At 44.2% G+C, this 23018-nt stretch overlaps 1 protein-coding gene and 2 pseudogenes across 1 annotated transcript in view; 2 read left to right on the top strand and 1 right to left on the bottom strand.

The window, feature by feature from the left end:
* The window catches only part of Spats2 (spermatogenesis associated serine rich 2), a 78076-nt gene that overhangs the window by 15581 nt on the left and 39477 nt on the right, over nt 1-23018 (bottom strand). The window contains exons 6-8 of the mRNA XM_031355200.1: nt 21413-21671; nt 17979-18158; nt 12867-13002 (exon numbers count right to left, since the gene is read on the bottom strand). Coding sequence (XP_031211060.1) covers nt 12867-13002; nt 17979-18158; nt 21413-21671 — 575 coding nt within the window. The remainder of the gene's footprint in view (nt 1-12866; nt 13003-17978; nt 18159-21412; nt 21672-23018) is intronic.
* On the top strand, nt 1217-2366 carry LOC116079342 (annotated as a pseudogene).
* On the top strand, nt 19367-19685 carry LOC116082389 (annotated as a pseudogene).

Here is a 23018-nt window from a genome sequence, read left to right as displayed (position 1 = left end):
GCAGGAGGCTGACTTTCCTTGAAGTTTTCGCCTCAAATACCGCCATCACGCAAGTGTGCGTGGCAGGTGTGCACCACGCTGAGCTTGGGTTACATAGCGACAGTACTTCTAGTTTTACAAGGCAGTATGTCTGCAAGGGCATAGGGAAGTGGGCCAATGTTAGGATCAGTGTACCCAAGGTGTGCAGACTGCTGCACCAAGTCCGGGGTGCCATAGTCTTTGCAGTCAGCCCTTAGGATAGAGCATCCTCCAGATACAGTAGAGTCCCTGCCATACAGTGTGACCCTTATGACACAGTATGGTCCAAACTGACTTCTGATTAAAAACAAATTAGTAATCAAAAAGGATAGAATGAAAAGTTTCTTATAGCTTTTTCCCTTCACAGTACTGGGGACCAGCCCAAGGGCTTTGTGTGTGGGGGGCAAGCATCTACTTCTGATTTGTTTTGTTTTGTTTTTCGAGCTACTTCTGATATTATATTTTCTTGCAGTTGAGGTGGAACACAGTGCCTTGTGTGTGCTATGCCAGCACTCTACCATTGGAGCTATACTGCCCAACAAAGTCCTGCTCTGCAGCTGAGGCTGACCTTGAACTCACCATTCCGCTTCAGCATCCTGAGTGCTGGGATGACAGGTACGTGTCACTAATTCTAAAGTTACTAATCTTTTTTTTTTTTTTTTTTTTTTTTAAGATTTATTTATTTAAGACGCACCAGAAGAGGGTGTCAGATCTCATTATGGGTGGTTGTGAGCCACCATGTGGTTGCTGGGATTTGAACTCATGACCTTCCGAAGAGCAGTCGGTGCTCTTCCCCACTGAGCTATCTCACCAGCCCACTAATCTTCTATTTCTTTAGATTTTGTTGTTGTTGGTTTTTTTAAATTGTTTTCTGTGTAGCCCTGGCTGTCCTGAAACTCACAGTATAGACCAGGCTGGCCTTGAACTCAGAGACCCACCTGTCTCTGCCTCCGGGGTGCCAGGATTAAAGGCGTGCACTACTCTATCCAGTTATTTAGATTTTTAGTACATATTATGTGTATAAGTATATGTAGACTGTCAAAATCAGTGCACAGGAGTCCACTCTCTCCTATCACCACGTGAGTCCTAGCTAAAATTCAGGTTGCCCTGCAGTACATTGAGCTCCATAGAGACAGCGCCGGGGCAAGTGAGAGCCGGACGGGCACTGGGTGACTCTGTGCCTCATGGAGGAAAATCAACTAAACACGGGCAAAGGAGATCCTAAGAAGCCTAGAGGCAAAATGTCCTCATATGCATTCTTTGTGCAAACTTGCCGGGAGGAGCACAAGAAGAAGCACCCGGATGCTTCTGTCAGCTTCTCAGAGTTCTCCAAGAAGTGCTCAGAGAGGTGGAAGACCATGTCTGCTAAAGAAAAGGGGAAATTTGAAGATATGGCAAAGGCTGACAAGGCTCGTTATGAAAGAGAAATGAAAACCTACATTCCCCCCCAAAGGGGAGACCAAAAAGAAGTTCAAGGACCCCAATGTACCCAAGAGGCCTCCTTCGGCCTTCTTCTTGTTCTGTTCTGAGTACCGCCCTAAAATCAAAGGTGAGCAACCTGGCTTATCCATTGGTGATGTTGCAAAGAAACTAGGAGAGATGTGGAACAACACTGCAGCTGATGACAAGCAGCCCTACAAGAAGAAGGCTGCCAAGCTGAAGAAGTATGAGAAGGATATTGCTGCCTACAGAGCTAAAGGAAAACCCGATGCAGCGAAAAAGGGGGTGGTCAAGGCTGAGAAGAGCAAGAAAAAGAAGGAAGAGGAAGATGATGAGGAGGATGAAGAGGATGAGGAAGAGGAGGAGGAAAACGAAGATGAAGAAGATGATGATGATGAATAAGTTGGTTCTAACGCAGTTTTTTTTTTCTTGTCTATAAAGCATTTAACCCCCCTGTACACAACTCACTCCTTTTAAAAAAAAAAAATTGAAATGTAAGGCTGTGTAAGATTTGTTTTAAAACTGTACAGCATCTTTTTTTGTACAGTTAACACACTACCGAATGTGTCTTTAGATAGCCCTGTCCTGGTGGTATTTTCAATAGCCACTAACCTTGCCTGGTACAGTCTGGGGGTTGTAAATTGGCATGGAAATTTAAAGCAGGTTCTTGTTGGTGCACAGCACAAATTAATTATATATGGGGACAATAGTTTGGTTTTTGTTTTTTTTTCCTTTTGGTTTTACTTTGGGTTTTTTTTTTTTTTTCATCTTCAGTTGTCTCTGATGCAGCTTATACGAAGATAATTCTTGTTCTGTTAACTGAATACCACTCTGTAATTGCAAAAAAAAATTGCGGCTGTTTTGTTGACATTCTGAATGCTTCTAAGTAAGTACAATTTTTTTTATTTAAAAAAAAATTCAGGTTGCCCGATGTGGTGACAGGTACCTTCACCCAGTGAGGCATTCTGTCAACCTGGAATTTCTCCTTTTTAATAAGACTTGCAAAGGCAATCAGATACACATGTACATACTTATTCAACTTAGCTTACTGCATAATTATGCCAGCATAAAGTAGTTAGTAAGTGGTTAATCCTGTAAGAAACACATCAGCATACAAAGCAGGGTCATTTCCGAGAGGTCAGAAGTCCAGTCTGATGACTGTGCACACGGATAAACAGACTTGCAAACCCAGAGAGAGGTGGCTGCGAGGCAGGCCATTTCCCTGCTGTGAAACCGTCCTTCCTTGCCAGTGCTTTGGAATCCCCAGAAGCCACAACTGGGACAGGAGCTGCCAGGCCTACAGCATCATGCTGCCACCCTCCTGTTGCCAGCCCACCTTAAGATACATACACTGTGCCTACCAAATGACAAATTCTTTGACAAAGCTTATAAAATATGTATTAAAGACTTGAGAAAAACAAGCAAGCTGTTCACATCTCATAGCCTTTACTGTGAAACCGAACTGTATACAAATCAAGTTCTACTATGACAAGGCCAGACCCTCCTTGTGGAAATATGAACTTCTACATTGTGACGACATTCTTTCCACTGTAACAATGAAGGGTTATTCATTTATAAACTGTAGTTTCTTGACAGATTCATTGGAGGACACAAACAACTTCATAGGGCAGCATACTGATGACCAATGCAATATTATGAAAACACCTTACATTCTTCCAGACTGGAACATTAGCTGAGCTAGACCGCAGCCAGAGTTAGTAATACACTCACCACTGACACTCTGAGGTGCTGCTGTGCACCTAGCCTGTGTGTTTAACCCTCCTCTAGGAGAACAATGTAACGACCAACTGTACTTGCCTTGGACTTCCCACTTAGCAACTTTTACAACCTAAGCTAATGCATGACTGTGACCTTAAACTGTGACTTCACGCACCTGACCTAGAGTGATGTATGTGTAATGTATATATTATAACAAATATAGAGGTAGAAAGCAATCTCATAATGAATATCCACTGTAAAAATCATACATAGTCATGGAAAATGTTGACCATAATATCTAGCTACTGTTTGATTACAAACAATATTTGTAATAATGTTTGTTATCTGGGTAGTTGGGAGTCTTTTTAAAAACTATAAAGTATCCCTTATTTCTTCTACATGTGATGCTTTCTGTACTGTTCAATAAAAGACAGAGCAAAGCCCTTCTAGGGACAGATACACATGCAAACTTTCTTTTTTTGGAATCTTTTATTTTATCTTTTTTTGTATGAATGTTTTGCCTTGCATGTAAGTCTCTTTGCCATGTGTGCGCCTGATTCCTGTGGAGGTCAGCAGAGGGCACCAGATCCCCCTTGGGTTGGGAGCAAACATATACACCAGTGTATAGGAGTTACAGACAGACAGGAGCCACTTTGCGGGTGCTGGGAATCAAACCTGGGTCCTCTGCAAGAGCCTGGAGCCATCTCTCCAGTCCCTTTAGGTTCACTCATGATTAAATGACACCAAGGGGAGACACTTTGGTTTCTTCTCCTCATTATTAATCAGTAATGTGCTTAATCCATGCAACTGACAACATGAGCCCTCTCTTAAAGAGTTATTTTACAGGCTGGAGAGATGGCTCAGTGGTTAAGAGCACTGACTGCTCTTCCAGAGGTCCTGAGTTCAATTCCCAGCAACCACATGGTGGCTCACAACCATCTGTAACGGGATCTGATGCTCTCTTCTGGTGTCTGAAGACAGCTACAGTGTACTCCTATATATAATAGATAAATAAATTTAAAAATAGAAAAAGTGACAGATTTCAAATACCTAAAACATTAAAAAAACCAACCAAACAAAACAAAGAGTTATTTTACATTTTCATACCAAAGTCCAATAAACTTAGTAAAGGTTTGCCTTGCAAGTCCAAGGACCTGTATCTAATTTACCACGGTCATGTAAAAAGTCGGGCATGGTGTAACTCCAGGGCTGGGAGCAAACGTATAGCAGCTGCTGGGGCTAGTTAGCTGGCCAATCCAGCTTAATCGGTGAGTTCTATGCCTGTGAGAGATCCTCCCCCAGAAGTGGTGATAAAGCTGGGTTCACACCGGTAATCCTAGCACTCTGGAGGCAGAGGCAAGCAGACCTCTGTGGGTTCAAGGTCAGCATGGTCTACACAGCAAGTACTAGGGCTAGCCAAAGCTACCTACTGCGGCCTTGTCTCAAAAACCAAACCAAAACACCAAAACTCAAATCTGTACACACACACGCACATACACACACACATACATATGTACACATATACGCGCACATACACACATGCGCGCACATACACGCACACATGTGCACACACACATATGCACACACACACATGCGCACATACACACACGCGCGTGCACAGACACACACACACACACACACACGCTGGAGAGATGGATGACTCAGTGTGTAAGAGCATTGGCTGCTTTTGCAGAGGACTCAGGTTCAATCCCCAGCACCCACATGGAGCCTCCCAACTGTTCAGGAGATCCGACGCCCTCTTCTGATTGGTACAGACACTAGACACACATGTGAGGCACAGAGACATATGCAGGCAGAACATTAATACACTTAAAATAAATCTAATTTTTAAAAACATTTTAAAAAAGAGACAGAGTTCCTAAGGAGGGATCTCAAGGCTGCCCCCCAACATGCATCCCCTCCCCCAATGCACATAAATGCATTTAAAAGACCAATGAAAAGTAGCAATTACTTCCTTTTGCTTGTCATGTTGCCATGGCAACATCTACTGAAATATCTTGGCATTGGCTCAGAGTTAACAGAAATAGAAAACAGAGCTTGAAGGAGCTTGATCAATATTTGTAACTTCCCACTAAAGATTTTACAACTCTTTAAGATATACAAGTAAACATTAAAGTTCGCAACAGCTCTCCTTACAGGCACCTAACAAGATGACTTCATGGCTACAAAGAATACTATCTTCTTAGGTCGTTCATTTTAAGGAAAGTACCTGGGACAGTGTATGACATGCAGTTTCAAAACACTGTACCAATATACACACAGGCATGTACACCACGGTTTTATCCTTTTACATTTTTGGTATTTTTCAAAGTTTTCATCATAAAAAGTTGGAGAAATATGTTTACCACAGCATAAACAGAGAAGGTGGAAAGTTCAAATCAGCACGTCAGCATGGTTAGGTACCAGGTCAGAGGCTGTTTTTTTTTTAAAAAACAATTAAAACCAATAATTTATTGTAATCCAACTTTCTAAAACAGACATTTATATAGAGTTTCCTATCTGCTGCTGGGGGAACGTAATGGTGGCTGAGAGATTAGGAAGGGACCATGTTGTGAGGTGATGGTTTTAGACCTCTGGAGGAGGAACGGCTCTTTCAGGTAGTCAGGCTTTCCGCGACCTTGCTCGCGCTGACACCTCGGGCACTGCACTGGGGACATGGCTGATAACAACTTGCTCCCATTCCTAGGGCCTGCTTGGAAAAGTCTTAACAAGCCTAAGCCCTTACTCAGTGTACACTTTCTTTTTCTTTTTTTGAGACAGGGATTCTTTGTGTAGTTCTGGCTGTCCTGGAACTCACCTTGCAGAGCAGGCTGGCCTCGAACTCACAGACTCACCTACCTGCCTCTACCTCCCAAGTCCTGAGATTAAAGGCGTGCATCTGGCTTATTGTAAGTAACTTCTGTACCTTTTCTTTAATCAAGTAATATGCTTTGCATAACTGGTCATTATTATTAGGGAAAACACTGATAGCTAACTGGTCTCTTTTCCCTCCCCCCCCCGACTTCTTATAACACTATAATTGCTGAACTTATTTTAAAGCTTTTGTGCAATTTATTGTTCAGAGCAGCTGCTACTGCAGCATCATCCCTGAGATACATTCTGTGCCTGTGACTTCATGCAAAGCCTTTGACTGACATGCCTAACACATTACTATTCGTTTTCATAAGGCCTTTAACTAATGTATCTAACACATTAATATTCATTTTGATGTTAGCCTTGCCTTCAGGAGCTCTATGAAACAAAAAATAATTATCACTTGTTTATGGTTATTGCATTAGAAAAACAGTATTTTAAATACAACTGTGGTGATCCTATAGCCAATTACATAAGAAGGTAACCCTAAGCCACACAGTAATATTCCCAGGTAATATTTTTATTTGATTTTATTTTCTCAAAACTTAAAACAGCCAAGAAAAGTGGCTCATGCATTCAGAAGGCAGAGGCAGTGGATCTCTGTGAGTTTGAGACCAGCCTGGTTTAGAGAGTGAGTTCCAGGACAGCGAGAGAGCTACACAGAGAAACCCTGTCTCGAAAAACCAACCAACCAACCAAAAAACCCTCAAAGAACATTTTCTAATAGTATTTGTAAATCAAAGCATAAATTGAAGCAGAGCCAATGAAAACGATCTTTTTTTTTTCTGTTTAAGACTTTATTCTTCCCATTTAAAGCAAGTAGAGGAGGATTATCAATAGCTTTTTGTTTCTTAAGTCTGTTTTTGGAGATGGACTCTGTATGTCCATGGCTGTGCTGGAACTCACTGTGTAGACCAGGCTGACCTCAAACGTGTAAGATCTGCCTGCCTCTGCCTCTGGAGAGCAAGGATGTAGCGCGTGTGCCTCCACGGCCGGCAGCAGTTAAGGATATGGGGGACTTGCCGGGATGCATGTCTGTGGACCACCTGAGTGCCCTTGGAGGCCAGCAGAAAGCTTACATTCCCTGGGGACCAGCGTTCCAGATGACTGCGAGCCTCTCTTAGCTGCTGAGCCATCCTTCTGGCCCCCGGTAGGTTTTATTAGCAGAGAGTGAAGGCACCCTCTGTTTCTAAGTCGCCACAGGCCTAGCACTTACTTAGTGGAGTACATTTATTCTCCTGTGCTCAAAACAAAACGGGAGCATTCAAGGAGCCAGGTGAGCTGAGAAGAGGAACTGCAGCAAAACCTAAGCTAAGAGCTTAACTTACATACTAACCCTGATATGAAAATTCCAATGGTTCTCTCTGTAAGGAGGGTTTTCAGAACATGTGGACAAGAATTCCATTTTTCTTTATTTTCCTGCTTGCTTTTTATTAAGGAATTTTTTTTTAACTTATGTGTTTATGTGAATGTACACACATTTGGGTGCCAGTGGAGACCAGAAGAGGGCACTGGATGCCCTGGAGCAGAGTCACAGGCAGTTACAAGCTCTTCACTACAGACATGGGTACTGAACCAGGGCTTCTTCAAGAGCAGTGAACACTCTAACCACTGAGCCATCCCTCCGCTCCTATTTTATTTTTTCAGATCAGAATTTTGCTATGCTTCTTAGCAACCCTTCTGTCTCAGGCTCTCGGTGTCTAGGTGTACAAGCACATGCCACCATGGCCAGCCACCTCCGTACTTCAATTCTCTAAGAGCTTTTGAAAAGTTTGAACTTTCCTTTCTGCCCACACCAGCCTGACACAGCTACACACAACAAGACCACATGACAGAGCAATGGTGTTTTCAAATCTGCCAGGGAAAAGCAGCAGTATGCCCCGCCACGTCTGAAGGGAGGGCTTGAGCTAAGGAGTGAAGCACACATGTGAGAAACCGCCCGGGCTTTCGTTTGAAACCATTTGCTTTGTGCAACTTTTTTATAGAACAACGACATCCACATCTAAGGCTTCAGAAACAGGAGAATGTGTAAATTAGCACAGTAAAGACTGCAGAATAAAGCAAGCAGGGACATTTGTTAAGACAAATGTCAGTCAGTCAGTCAGTCAGTCAGTCAGTCGATCAAAGAATCGAATAATGGGGAAGGGTTAATACCAGGAATGACTTTTAGCTTTTGTAGAAAATAAAAATTATCTGTTATGACTTTTATTTCTATTCTAAAAAAATTATAATTTATGGGCAATGTAGTAAAAAAAAACTGAGAGAATAAAGTATCTTTAAAATTTTCATGGCTTTGATCCAGTTTGTGCATGTGTGCAGATATATTCTGTGGCACACACAGCATGTCAGGTCAGTTCGTGGGCACTCGTTCTCTCTACACCATTTGGGTCACTAGGCCCAGCAAGCAACTGTGCTTGAGTTGTTCCACCAGCCCATAAATGGAAATTTGCTTGTTGTTTGTGTTTTTAGTTTTCTTTAGTTTGCTCTATGTGTGTGACTGTTTTGATGGCAAGTATGGGGTGTGCCATGTGCACGCCTGGGTGCCTGCAGAGGTCAGAAGGAAGAGTCAGATCCCCTGGAACTGGAGTTATGGATGGTTGTGAACCACCGTGAGTGCTGGGAACAAGCCTGGTCCTCTGTAGGAGCAATAAGTGCTCTTTTAATGACTGAGTCATCTCTCCAGTTCCCCCCACCCCTTGAGGCATGATCTCATGTAGCCCAGGATGGTCTTCAAGGTGCTATGTATCCAAGGGTGACTTCAAACTTCTGATCCTCCTGCCTCCACCCACCCAGTGCCGGGATTACAGACACATGCCACTATGCCTACTTTATGCATAGAACAGTGTCGGAGGATGCACCCAACTCCATACCAGCAAACAGGGAATCTCAGCTGAAGAGCTGTCTATCAAACTGGCCCGTGGCAGTTTCTTGATTGCTAACTGATGGAGGCACCGAGTCCACAGTGGGCTACGTACCCTGGCAGGTGGTTGTATGAGGAGGGTGGCTAAAGCAAACCTAGCAGGCCTGGGAGCAGCGTTCTTCCATGGTTTCTCCTCAGCCTGCCCTTTCCCCAAGAACTGTCAAGGGGGGCTAAGAAAGCAAAAGCCTTCTCCCCGACTTGGGTTGCAACAAAAAGGAGGCCAGAAGCATACTCTTCACAGTAATGCTCTCAGATGAGTAAAGATGCCTTTTTAATGCTAGTTTTTCATAAAACTAAAACTTTATTTTTTATTCAAAAAGGGGGCCTAGCAGGGCTTCTGTTGGCTTTTCCTAGCCAACACTGAACGGCAATCTTCACCACACACCAAACCTTCCAGGATGTATTTGTTCTACATCCTGCTTCCTTAATAGTCTAAACTTAAGCCAGGTAACTACTCTGGCAACGTACATTTCACTGATTAACAAGAAAGGTAAACTTGGGTGGAGGCATGGTTACCACTAAGTCACCTTACGGAAGGACAGATCAAGTTTAAACAACCAAGTTCTGATTCTAGCCCCTTCAGGAATGGGTCAGTGTGAGGGGAGTCACCTGCAGACAGTTCCAAGGTACCCTGACAAGGAATGTAGTCTTACTGTTACAAATCTGCTAGAATCCTTTGCTTTTCTTTGACACTGTAACACACACGACTCTCTAATTGACATTAATTCTGAGCTGGTCAGTGCCAAATGTAGTTAGTTCACCTGACAATTACGTCTTGAAGTAACAACTACAAGGTCCATGAAGGAAGGGGACTGTTTTCAATGAACCTGCGAGAAAGGAGCAGCAGGAGGGGCAGGTGATCTCTTTCCTCAAGTTCAACTGGCTTGGTTGTTATGCCTGTTCCTCAACACTAATCAAACAGTGCCCAGAGACACTTTTTGAAGGAGGATTCTCCTGGCTGGGTTCCATGTCAGCAGGAACTCACAGCCTGTCTCACAGAAGTGTGTTTCAGGGTTTTGGATCAGGTCCTGAGGTTGAGTAAGCAGGAAGCTGGATGATCTTAGGGGTTAAAGAATTATCAAAGCAAAGATGTGACAAACTATACGTATCTCTGCTTTTCCAAATATGCCAATAATAAGGTAATAATCCTAAACAAGAAACACGACACTTCATTCATCCTTGCAGATGTTCAGGACAAGCATATATTGTTCACTAGTAAATTTATCAGGAAGTCAGAGCAAGAAGAGCAGGGATTGGTTGAACTCAGTCAGTGCGAGGTCCTGGAGGGAGCATCAAGTGGGAAGGGGAAGACAATGAGTAATGTGGCAGGAGCAGAGATGTACACTGGGAAAGAAGACATGACGTGATGCTCTAGCTACAGAACCGCAAGGTTGGGCGAAGAGGTGAACCAGCCGTCTTAAACAGTGTTGGGGTCCCTCAGCTGCAAGACATCTGAGTTTGCCACTGTAGACTCAACTCATGCCTGCTGTGCGCCTGCTGGCTGGCACGTATACAACCTGAAGACATCTGCTGTGGACCTCCTACCCCACTGTGGACTGCGCCTCCAGCCATTCCCCGGAGCTGAGACCTGGAGCCGCCCTGAGTTTCCACCTTCAGCCCTGCAGCCGGTTTCCCTTGGACGTCCTAGACTCTGCTGTTTCCTTTTTGTTTTTGAGCTGACAGCCTTTTTTCTGTGCTCTGGAAATGCCCGCTTACTCTTGTGAAATTAAAAGAACAATTCAAACTCATTTGCTCAAGCCCAGAGCTAAAGCCTGAATGCTTCAGTATTTACATTCCAAAGACTGGTACATCCCGAGGTTACCAGCCAAACCTTTCCAATTTACATTTGAATTGAGCCCTGATCTCTAGGTTCCCTGAGTCTGAACTGGTAATTTACAATTGAAGTCAGGAGGCTACACCCATCCCTGAGCACAAAGGCTGCAGACACTGCTTCAAATGGACTTCAGAAAGAATGGACTCCAGAGAGACTTGTGGTCCAGGACTTTACAGATAATTGAGGCATATCTTGGCGCTAACTACAAGGGCGAATGGTGCATTTTGGAAACCTGTGGTCCACAATCCTAGCGGATATCCACCTAAGACAGAGGCACGCACCGAGTGGCTGTGTTTTAGAAAAAAACACGAAAAGAGCCCAGTTTATAGAATCAAACTAGCTGCACATGACCTTGATGACGGGTAAAGATATCTGCCAGAGATAACAAATACCCAGGTTAATTCTGACTAAGCACTGTAAAAATCCCCGTGCAAAGCTGTGCCCATTGATATGGCCTTAACCCTACTTTCATATAATACACAAGGGCGAGATGTTGGGGTCCCTCAGATGCAAGACATCGGAGTTTGCCACTGCAGACTCAACTCATGCCTACTGTGCGCCTGCTGGCTGGCACTTATACAACCTGAAGACATCTGCTGTTGACCTCCTCCCCGACAGTGGACTGCGCAGCCCGGAGCTGAGACCTTTGAGACGCCCTGAGTTTACACCTTTAGCCCTGCAGCCAGTTTCCCTTAGGCATCATCCTAGACTTTGCTGGGACTCTTCCTGACTCCTCCCTAATTCCTTATGTTATTTAAATGTCGTTGTAACCAGAGATTCAGTATGTTCTCTTGTATATAATTGCTGACCCCCCCACCCCCAAGTAAAAGAGAGCCTTGATTAGAAACCCTCAACTTGGCTCCGTGTCCTTTTGTTCTTGAACTCTGTGTTTCAGGTTTCCGTTTTCCCTTTGGTTGAGGCAGAACCTGATTCATGAAACTGCGGGACAGTTTCAAAACAGTACTGTTTTGGGGCTGGGCAAGTGGCACATGCTTTGAATCCAGCGCTTAGAAGGCTGAGGCATGAGGGCTACAGGTTGGAAGCCAGCCTAGACTCTACGGAAAGTCTTCCCTGCACAGACACATAAGTACTTTTTGGTTACTTCATGCTTCAGCCCCAGAGACAAGGATGACTGAGGGTCACAAGCACAGTCCTCTGCCAGCTCCCTCCAGCTGCTCTGGCACACGGTGACCTGATGGTCCACACTAAGAACACAGATGGCCAGCTGTGGGGAGGACAGGGCCCTCTGCCACTCACTGTTAATGTAAGTAGTTCTTACAGGTACACAGGACGTGGAGTTCAAATCCTCAGTCAGGCTAACGGCTTGTCTTCCTCATGCCTCCTTTCGAAATTTAAATTAATTTATGTATTTGTGGGATTAGGAGGGAGGAGATGCATGCCATGGCACATGTGTGGAGTCAGAGAACAACTTTTGGGAGATAATTCCTTCCAACACATGTGTCCTGGGGATCAGACTCAGGGAGTCAGGCTTGGAGGCAAGCACCTGCTGAGCCATTTTGCCAGCCCATCGTCTTTTTCTGACTTTTTTGAAAATTTGGTCCAAACAAACAAACAAAAAAATCCACAATTCCCCAGAAAAGAGCTATGGTTTAAAAAACAACACCTTAATGTCTAATTAAAATAGCTCTACTGTATCAGCATAAATTTCTCCCCAGGAAAGATTCAATGATCAAATATATTTGAGGAAAAGAACACAGCACCAGTGTCCCTCTTATTCACGGTGCAGACGGGAATTTATTAGGCACTAAGGCTCAGGGTTAGCCCGCTGACTCTCTCCTATCTGGCTTGGTTGTAGCAGTGTGTCACTTGCCAGTGTTGGTTTCTGACAGACAGGGTTTTTTCTAGAATTATCTGTCCTTTCCAGAGCTCTGTGCGTTCTCTGTGCCCCTCAATCCCGTACTGGCCAAGAGCAAGCGAACAAAGCAGAAATTTACACACAGCACAGGCTTTTCAGTTCCTCCCCACTGTGTAGTTAGGGAGGGATTAAAGACTCTAGTAAGTGGCTGACTGTATTCATAAATGGAGGCAACTTAATCTTACCAGCTTTGCAATTCGGCAAAGGCTTGTTTCATTTTCTTAATGGACGCATCCATCTCTTCTTTAACGACAACTCGGTACCGCGCAAGAGAGACAGTGCAGCGCTGAAGGTCTTTCACCGATTTCTCAATATTAGAACCTTGGAAGGAAACAAAGAATATTTTAAAAAGGAACATGTAAATTAAAAGTTGGATCTGAATGTTTTAGGTCAAATGTCATATAGACTAAGACTGTATACCCAAAACTTCTATTTTTCAAAGTTTCATGTTTAAAATATCTTAATCAAAATGAAGTAACAAGAACTGGATTTATCCTCCCATCTTAAACAATGAATACACAACCCAGATGAAATATATAAAACAATGGCTCTTAGCAGGGACAGCAGACAGCACTTTCCCTGAAAAGCAGGCAAGTGAGAGAGCCTCCAACTGCCCAGTTTACGGTCTGGACTGTTCTAAACTGCAGTGACGAGAGAACTCCAGGCCTGGCAGAGGAGGCCAAGGCCAGAATTCTTAAGACCAAGCACACAGAAAGGCACACGAAGACGGACAGTGGCCGGTGGATGGAGTCCTAAGCTCAGCATTAGCAAGACCATCACACCAAGCCAGCAGGAGCGGACAACGCCAAGCTCCACCCAGGCCAGGAGCAGTTCCCAATACACACATCGGCTGCCCCAGTGGTGCAGCAGCATCCGCCCTCATTCCAAGGCTGCGCTCTTTCATCTTATCTAACAAGGCAAAAAGCAAAAAGAAGCAAGCTTCAAACTGTTTTCACATAACAGAGTCCCAGAGCAAGACACAGAATATTGAAAGAATTCAAGTATCTGGTAATTAACAAAGAAAAATTTACAATATTTGGATTCTATTAAAATAATCACACATATAAAAACAAAAACCATTTTAAAATAAAAATGATGAACTATGAAGAGAAAAATCAACAGAAATAGATACAGAAATGACACATGCTATAATCAAGTATGAAAGGACATCAAAAGCTGAAGGCCTAGGTTGGAGAGATGGCTCAGGGGTTAAGAGCACTGGCTGTTCTTCCAAAGGACTGTGCAATTCATAACTGTCTATAGTTCCAGTTCAAAAGGATCCAATGCTGTTCCTTGGCTTCCATGGGCACTGGGCACATACATGGTACACTGACATATTTGCCAGCAAAGCACTCGTAGACATAAAATAGATAAAGAATTAAGGTGGGTCACTGGTCAGTGGTAGAGTGTTTGCCCGTCACGCCCTAATCCCGAGGACCATAACAAAGTACTTGTTATGGAAGAGATATCAAACAGCTACCATCAGACAAATACAAAAACATGCTAAGCAGAGATATAGAAGACATTTCAAAATTCTTCAACTGAACTTTTAGAAATGAAAGTAATAACAGACTAAACTGTTAGAGAAAAAAGGAGCAGTATGGGTCTCAAGTAGGCCCTGTGCATACATGTGACGGCTGTGTAGCTCAGTGCTCTGGTGGGATTCCCAACGGTGGGAGGACATCTCTGACTCTTGCCTGCTCTTAGGACTCGTCTCCTCCTAGGTTGCCTCATCCGCCTTAATATGAGGGAGGTGCCTAGTCTTAGCGCATCTTGATAACCATGTTCAGTTGCTATCCCTGGCAGACCTGCCCTCTCTGAAGAGAACTGAGGAGGAGTGGACTGGGAGAGGAGGAGAGGAGGGGAGGCACGGGGAGGAGGGAGGGAGATTGCAGTGGGATGTAATATAAGAGAGGGAAAAAAAAGAGCAGCCAATCTTTTTTTTTAAAGATTTATTTATTATTATAAATAAGTACACTGCAGCTGTCTTCAGACACACCAGAAGAGGGCATCAGATCTCATTACGGATAGTTGTGAGCCACCATGTGGTTGCTGGGAATTGAACTCAGGACCTTTGGAAGAGCAGTCAGTGCTCTTACCCACTGAGCCATCTCACCAGCCCCAAGAGCAGTGAATCTTAAGGTAGCAACTTTAGAAACTATTTCAAGTGAAATGAAACAAGTCAGGAGTGTCTGAATAGGAACCATATTTTCAAAGCTCCACAAATGACAGGGTCTAATGGAGTAATTCAACACCATGCAGACTTGAAACTAGAAGGCTCTCCCTCTCCAGTGCAGCCTGAAGCAGTGCAGGTGGAGAGCTCGCCATCACAGGACGAGGTGCATACTCACCCACATGATACATTCTAAGAGTCTCTAGGCCTCTGCTCATCTTTCTACCTAACAATACCAACCTTACCAACACAGCCCATGGGTTAGAATCCCCACTAACCCATGTTACTAACTGTAAGCAGAGGCTTACAGTTGTACAAAGTTACACATTTTATTTGTTTTCTTTGTTTCTCGGTCTCTCCAGTCTCCAGTCTTTGAGATCAGGTCTCACTATGTAACTGTGGCTGGGTTTGGAACTCATATATTATACATATACAGGTTAGCACTGAGCTCGAAATGAGCTTCTGTCTCCCAGGGGCTGGGATTAGACACAGCTAATTAGTATGTGTATGGCATGTGTGTAAGGGCATGCACACCACGGCACAGGTTCAAGGTCAAAGGCAACTCAATCAGACAAGCACTTTTATGTGTTGAACCCTCTTTCTGGCTCTGTTTATGTTTTATTTTTGGAAAGGGGCTTCACATATTCCTTGTTGACCTTGAACTCACTATGTAGTCTTTCTTTTCTTCCCTCCCTCTTATTTCTTCCCCTCCCTCCCTCTCCTCTCTTCCTACCTCCTTCCCTCTCTCTTCCCCTTACTTCTTTCCTTCCCACCACATCCAGCTTAGAACAAACATGTTTCTTCCTTATTTTCTTCCTTCCTTCTTCTAGCTGCAAGACTGGGAATCAAACCCAGTCCCCTGTGCATGTTTCTCAAGTCCTACACTGAGCTAAATCCTAGCTCAGTTTGCATTTTTGAGACAGGACCTCACTGCATATGCCCTAGGCTACTCTCAACCTAGTGCTCCTGTCTGAGCATCCCAAAGGGTTGAGGTTATAGGGATGTATGCACTACCACACCCAGTCCACACTTTCAATTTCGTATGTGTCTGCGTGTGTGTGTGTGTGTGTGTGTGTGTGTGTGTGTGCAGAGCCATCTCACCAGCCCCACCGGTGTCATCCCTCAGGAGTCACCCCATTTATTTTTATTATTTTTTAAGATTTACTTTTTTGGACTGGAGAGATGGTTCAATGGTTAAGAGTACTGACTGCTTCTCCAGAGGACCCGAGTTCAGTTCCCAGGAACCACGTGGCTCCTCACAACTTTCACTCCAGTTCCAGGGGACCTGGCACCCTCACACACACATTCATCCAGGCAAAAAAATTTTACTTTTTTATTTTATGTGTATGAGTTTTTTGCCTGCATATATATGTGTGCACCATGTATGTGCCATGTGTTTGCCAGTGTTGTCAGGTCAAAAGCAGGCATCGGATCCACTACAACTGGAGTTATACAGATGGCTGGGAGCGAGTATGTGGGAGCTGGAACCAAATCCTGGCACTGGGCAACAACAAGTTTAGCTGCTTGCTCAGTCAACTTTCCAGTACTCTGCCTTCTTTTAGAGACAGGTCCTCTCACTGGAACCTTGGCCAACCAACAGGGAAGCCCAAGGCCCCTAGCCCCAACAGTACTGAGCTCTTCATACACATGGCTACATCCAGCTTAGCCACATGGCTACGAGGCTCCAAACTCAGGTCCTCGTGCATAGCGACCATTTGCTGACCATCTCTCCGGCCCTACATTTTCAGTTCCTCAGTCTGTTACTGACTACTGGGATACTGCCCAGGGCAACTATAAGCTCCTTAGCTTAAGGGGCCCTCCTGCTTCAGCCTCTGGAGTACCTTCATTTTCTAATATAAATTCCTCTCAATCCAATGTGAGTTTCTTTGGAACCTAAAAGTTTTTAGGCCCTTTGCAAACCTTATTTTTGCTTGACTAAATATCCTCAGACCTGTTGTTTGGTAGCAAGCTGAAAGGAAGTGCTGACTAAAATGTCAGAGGGCAAAGGCCCAACCTGACACCCTGAGCTTGGTCCCCAATGCCACGGTGGAAAGACAGAACTGACCTTTCCTGGACGTCCACGCACAAGTATATAGGGCAGCAGGCAGGCACAGAGACAGGCATGTGCGTGCACACACACACAAACACACACACGAATGAATATATATATAGACTGAATGCACACAGCTCACATGGAATAAATGATTTAAAAATAGCTGCGGTTTATGATAGTGCTCTACATTTCTATCTCACTGCTCACCTGAGAGGCCCACCATGCTTAGACACGTGAAGGACTGAGGGAATCTCTTTGTTTAGTAACTAGTTGTTTACTTAAATATTACAACATAGAAGAAAAAAAGTTGTTTGGTATAGGGATCCATACTTTTGATCCCCGCTCTCAGGGGGCAGAGGTGTTTGGATTTCTGTGAGTTTGAGGCCAGCCTGGTGTACACAGAGAATTCTAGGCCAGCCAGACACTTAGTGAGACCCTATCTCAAAATAACACACACAGACATGCGCGCGTGCACGCACACACATGCACACACACACAGTACTAGTTGCTGTTGACATGACATCAACTACCTTAGCCCAAGCTAGCCTGGAAGGTGTGCCCTTCTGTCCTCAGGCTCCTGAGTGCTAGGGTTACAGGCATGCTCTAAGCACTGCAAGTCTCTGCCAAAATGATTGTAATAGTCAAATATCACCAATCAATACCAAGTATTTCAAGGGACATGCTCTTGTGAAAACCTCAGTCCACCTTATGACTTCAGTAAGGGCAGGAAGCTGCAGAGAGCAGCTCTGACATTTCCTTTGAAATGTCCTGTCAGACAGAGGTGTTCACCTGTTGGGAGAACAGACATGAAAAATATGACACGAACAGCTGCAGTACAGCTCGGGAATAGTTAGTGTGAGCTAGGCATGTTAGCCGAGCTCTGGCTGCTGCTCACAAGCTCTGTTGCTGAGGCAGGACCGCATAGCACCTGAATTCTCTCGGATACCTGCTGGAGCGTGCAGGGATTACAGGGAGTGGCTTCGGGAACTTCAGCTTTAGGAGTAATGGTCAGTCTGTTCTCTCGGGACAGAAACAGTTGCTTTTTTCTCTCCAAGTGGGCACTGGACTTACCTAGCTTTTTATTGGTGGAAGAGAGTGGAACATTCTCCATTCCCAGATTTGAAACCTGTGCTCCTGTGGTGGTTCTGGAGAGAGATTTGGCAGCGTTCCGGGATTGCTGGACATTCGAGATAGAGTGTGCAGTCAAAGATTTGGGCTGAAAGTCAGAGACACCATTTTCTAGCACAGATCCTGTCCAAGAGAGGAGAGTGGTTCAGAGCGCAGTGTGAGGTAAATTATCTGACCGTCTTCAGTACAGAAAGGAAGCAGGTAAAAATGTTAGACAGAACCACACCTCTTAAAAAAGCTTCCATAAGCTAATGTCTCAGGGCGGGGAGGGGACTTTAAGCTTTACAGAGTAGAGAAAGGGCAGAACTGGAAAATGAGAATAATGCTCACACCCAATGACGTGGAATCCAATGATTACCTTGGCTTTGATCCGTCTACAGTCAGGTACAGTACTTTTTTGTGTAATTTTTTATATAAATTACACAATTTATATAAATTGTGTTATTATAACTAATAAAAAAACAGCTAAAAGGGCTGGTGAGATGGCTCAGCAGGTAAGAGCACTGACTTCCAAAGGTCCTGAGTTCAAACCCTAGCAACCATATGGTGGCTCACAACCACCCATGATGAGATCTGACACCCTCTTCTGGTGTGTCTGAAGACAGCTACAGTGAACTTGTGTAAATAAATCTTTGGGTCAGAGCGAGCAGGGACTGAGCGAGTGGGGTTGACTGGAGCGAGCAGAGATCCTAAAAATTCAATTCCCAACAACCACACGAAGGCACACAACCATCTGTTCAGCTACAGTGTACCAATATACATAAAATAAATAAATCTAAAATTAAAAAAAAAAACAGCTAAAAGGCAGAATAAAATTCCAACACTAGCATTATATTTACAAAATAAGGAATACTAAAGCAGAAGGAACAAGATTAATAAAGAAGTAATTTTTTTTAATTTAAATAAGTTATATATTTGTTTTATTATTTTGTGTATGTGGTTTTTTGCCCACATGTGTACCTGTGTAGGACTGCAGACAGTGCCCCCAGAGGCCATAAGAGGTGTTAGAGTCCCTGGTCCTGGAGTTATAGATGCTAGTGAGCCACGATGCAGGTGCTGGGGACCAAACCTGGATCCTGTGCTCTTAGCCACTGGGCCATCACTGTACTGCCCCAGCCCTGTGTCGCTATTGTTGGGGTACAGGGTCTCCCTGTGTGGCCCTGGTTATGCAGGAACTCCCTATGTAGACCAGGCTGGCTTCAAACTCACAGAGACCTGCCTGCCTTTGCTTCTGTCTCCCAAATGGTGGGATTAAAAGCATGTGCTACTATGCCTGGCTTCCAAATAAGTTATTTTTAAAAGAGAAAGACTCAGCTGGGCAGCGGTGGCACATGCCTTTAATCCCAGCACTTCCTTTCTGCACTCTCGCTGGACCAGTGAGCAGGGACGGCCTCAGAACGCAGAACACCACCGACAAGTTTGTGGACCTGTACATGCCTCGGAAAAGCTCTGTGAGCAACCGCATCACTGCTGCCAAGGACCACGCGTCCATCCAGATGAACGTGGCCAAGGCTGACAGGAGCACAGGCTGGTTCAATGGCCAGTTTAAAACCTATGGCATCTGTGGGGCCATTCACAGGATAGGCCAAGTCAGATGATTCTATTCTCCAACCGGCTAAGGCTGATGGAATTGTCTCAAGGAACTTTTGAGCAGAAGAAATCAGGAATAATTTGTTACAAATAAAAGCTGTACTTGTGACAGGTAAAAAAAAAAAAAAAATCCCAGCACTCGGGAGGCAGAGGCAGGCAGATTTCCGAGTTTGAGGCCAGCCTGGTCTACAGAGTGAGTTCCAGGACAGCCAGGGCTACACAGAGAAACCCTGTCTCAAGAAAAAAGAAAGAAAAACAAAAAAACAAAACAAAGATTTCCAGTTTCTCCTTGGCCTTAACAAAATTGTTAGCTGGGCAGTGGTGGCACACGCCTTTAATCCCAGCACTTAGGAGGCTGAGGCAGGCGGATTTCTGAGTTCAAGCCCAGCCTGGTCTACAGAGTGAGTTCCAGTACAGCCAGGGCTATACAGAGAAACCCTGTCTCGAAAAACAAACAAAAAAATTGTAAACAAAGAAATGTATAAAACCACATGAATTCCCAAGTATTAACTAATCTTAACTCTTTTTAGAAAACAAACATAGGGAGGCCAGAGAGCTCCATACTTGGGAACACCGGCTGCTCTTGCAGAGGCCCCAGATTCCAATCCCAGCACTTAGATGGCGGCAGCTCACAACCATCTGTATTTCTGGTCCAGGGGACCTGCCACCCTCCTCTCACCTCTATGGGCACCAGGCACACGTTTGGTACACAAACATCCATGCAGGGCAAACACTCAGACACAGAAAATAAATCAATAAAAAAAGAAAAAAGAAGACAAGACAAAACAATATAGGACTATCAAAGTAATCTTTAAAAAGACCCACAAAAATCTACTTGTCGATGAAGCGATGGCTATAGCTGACGTTACACACTGCTAAAGCATCCTATCTGTTCTCTTTCAGCACTGAAGATTGCTCAGCTAACCCAGCCCCCACTGTGCTCTGTCACACTGTCGGTGTCAGTGTCTGTGACTAGCATCCCTCTCATGTTCCTGAGCGCGACACCATCATCTCTCCACTGCTGTTTCTGTAGTAATTCTATCATATTTAAAAAGTCACTCTCTTATTTCTAAATACTAAGGCATCCCTCTATTACTCAATGTCAGAAGTGTCAGCACTGTGTATTTTAGAAAAATTGTTTAGAAAAATGAATAAGAAGTTTTTTAAGTTCTTTGGTAAGTTATTCAACATGAACTTTTTTAAAAAAAAGATTTATTGGGCTGGCGAGATGGCTCAGTGGGTAAGAGCACTGACTGCTCTTCTGAAGGTCCTGAGTTCGGATCCCAGCAACCACATGGTGGCTCACAACCACCTGTAATGAGATCTGACGCCCTCTTCTGGTGTGTCTGAGCAGGGGGGTGGAGCCGGCAGAGGTCCTGAGTTCAATTCCCAGCAGTCACACATGTGATAGCTCACGGCCATCTGTACAGCTACAGTGTACTCACATAAATAAAGTAAATTAAAAAAAAAAAGATCTATTATTATATGTAAGTACACTGTAGCTGTCTTCTGACACACCAGAAGCAGGCATCAGATTGCATTACAGATGGTTGTAAGCCACCATGTGGTTGCTGGGATTTGAACTCTGGACTTCTAGAAGAGCAGTCGGTGCTCTTCAACACTTGAGCCATCTCTCCAACCCCAATATGAACTCTTCCGTGCAGTAGGTAACAAAAACTATAAAGTAAAAGACCAGCTATACTTAATGTAGTGGCAAGTGTCTCAGGCAGGAGAACCCCAGTACTTTTCGAGTGAATTCACTTCCCAAAATGTGTTAACAGACTCACCACTTCTGTCCAGTGTATCTGCTGCGGCAAACTCGGGATCCTCCAGTTCTCTGGCATCTATTGAAAGCGTCTCGAGACCTTCACTGAGTGAGTCCACAGACTCAGCGTCGTTGATGGCACCGTTCACATGGTAGCCATTGACGCTGCCTCTCTCTGAAGATGCAGGCTGCCCCTCTTGAACCGGGGCCGACTTGCTGCAGTCTGCGGCGCTACCACTTGCTTCTGATGCAGGTTTTGGTTTGCTTTTCTTCTTTTTGTTCTAAGGTTATCAAAGATTTGAAGAGAAAAAAGAAAAAGCAGAGCCTCCAATACAATTCACAGAGGTAACCAAAGGCAGCCACCAAAACAAGCCATGACTGCCAATCCTGCACACATTCTCCTGGAAACTGAAGATAATTTTGTTTATATCTAACTGCTGACAAAAATAATACTCTGGGTAAAACTGTATTTTGAATGAACTCAAAATCAACATAAAATAATTTTTATCGCAAAACCTACCTTAAAATGAAGTTATAAAACATGAAAAAAGTAACTGTATTTTAAAGTGAAATATAAACAGAACACTAACCATAATAACCCAAATGAAAGAATATAATCTATAAATAACTGAATGAGGGGTAAACTCAGTTCAATAATCGACAAATAATGGAACACACACTGCAGTATGGCTTTTTACAGAGGAGATTAACAAAGGTCAAGGGGTTTAAATCCATAAGGTCCCTGGCTCACTTGACAGCTTTGACTGTTCTGGAAATCACCAGGCATTCTCATACACACTAGTATGAGTGAATACCTAGCAATGCTTTTGAAAATTACAAATGCCCACACATTTCAACAGCAAGTCTAACACTAGCAATTTATCCTGGCCAGGAATGACAAATGTGTACAAGATTATTCATGGCTGCACTGTTATATTAATATTAATAAAGACTAGAAGCCATGCAAATGTAGATCAGTAGGGGACTTATACGTTCCAGGATCTGTTATACAGAATGTGTGAAGAAGAGAATATATACTCCTAATGGTTTAATGTGAACAAAGTATCTGAGAAGCTGCATAAGAAATTCATAAAAGCTTGGGGTTGTAGTTCAGTGGTAGAAAACTTGCCTAGCATGTACCAGGCCCTACATTTAATCTCCAATGCTGAAACAAGCAAGCAAGTAAAGAATGAATTAGCAAATAAAAATATGGGGAGGAAATGGGGGCACCAATAGCTGGGGAAAAGAGATAGGATAAAGTGGTTTCAGGGGATTCTCATTTACACCTTTGAAATCTGAACCAGAGTATACATAAAATAAATAAATCTTTAAAAAAAAGAAATCTGAACTATATGAATACAGAGGAACAGTCTTTGTTTTGACGACAGACAGCTCCACCTGCAGATGGAAGGGTAAAGCAAGCCACCCTCACACTAGGGCCTTAGGTGGCCCCGCCCACCCCCACACTAGGGCCTTAGGTGGCCCCGCCCAGCCTCACACTAGGGCCTTAGGTGGCCCCGCCCACCCTCACACTAGGCCTTAGGTGGCCCTGCCCAGCCTCACACTAGGGCCTTAGGTGCCCCCCCCTCACATTAGGGCCTTAGGTGGCCCCGCCCCCCCTCACACTA

This window comes from Mastomys coucha, unplaced genomic scaffold (assembly GCF_008632895.1).
Source record: "Mastomys coucha isolate ucsf_1 unplaced genomic scaffold, UCSF_Mcou_1 pScaffold11, whole genome shotgun sequence".
Taxonomy (NCBI): domain Eukaryota; kingdom Metazoa; phylum Chordata; class Mammalia; order Rodentia; family Muridae; genus Mastomys; species Mastomys coucha.
This window is presented reverse-complemented; position numbering and strand designations above follow the sequence as displayed.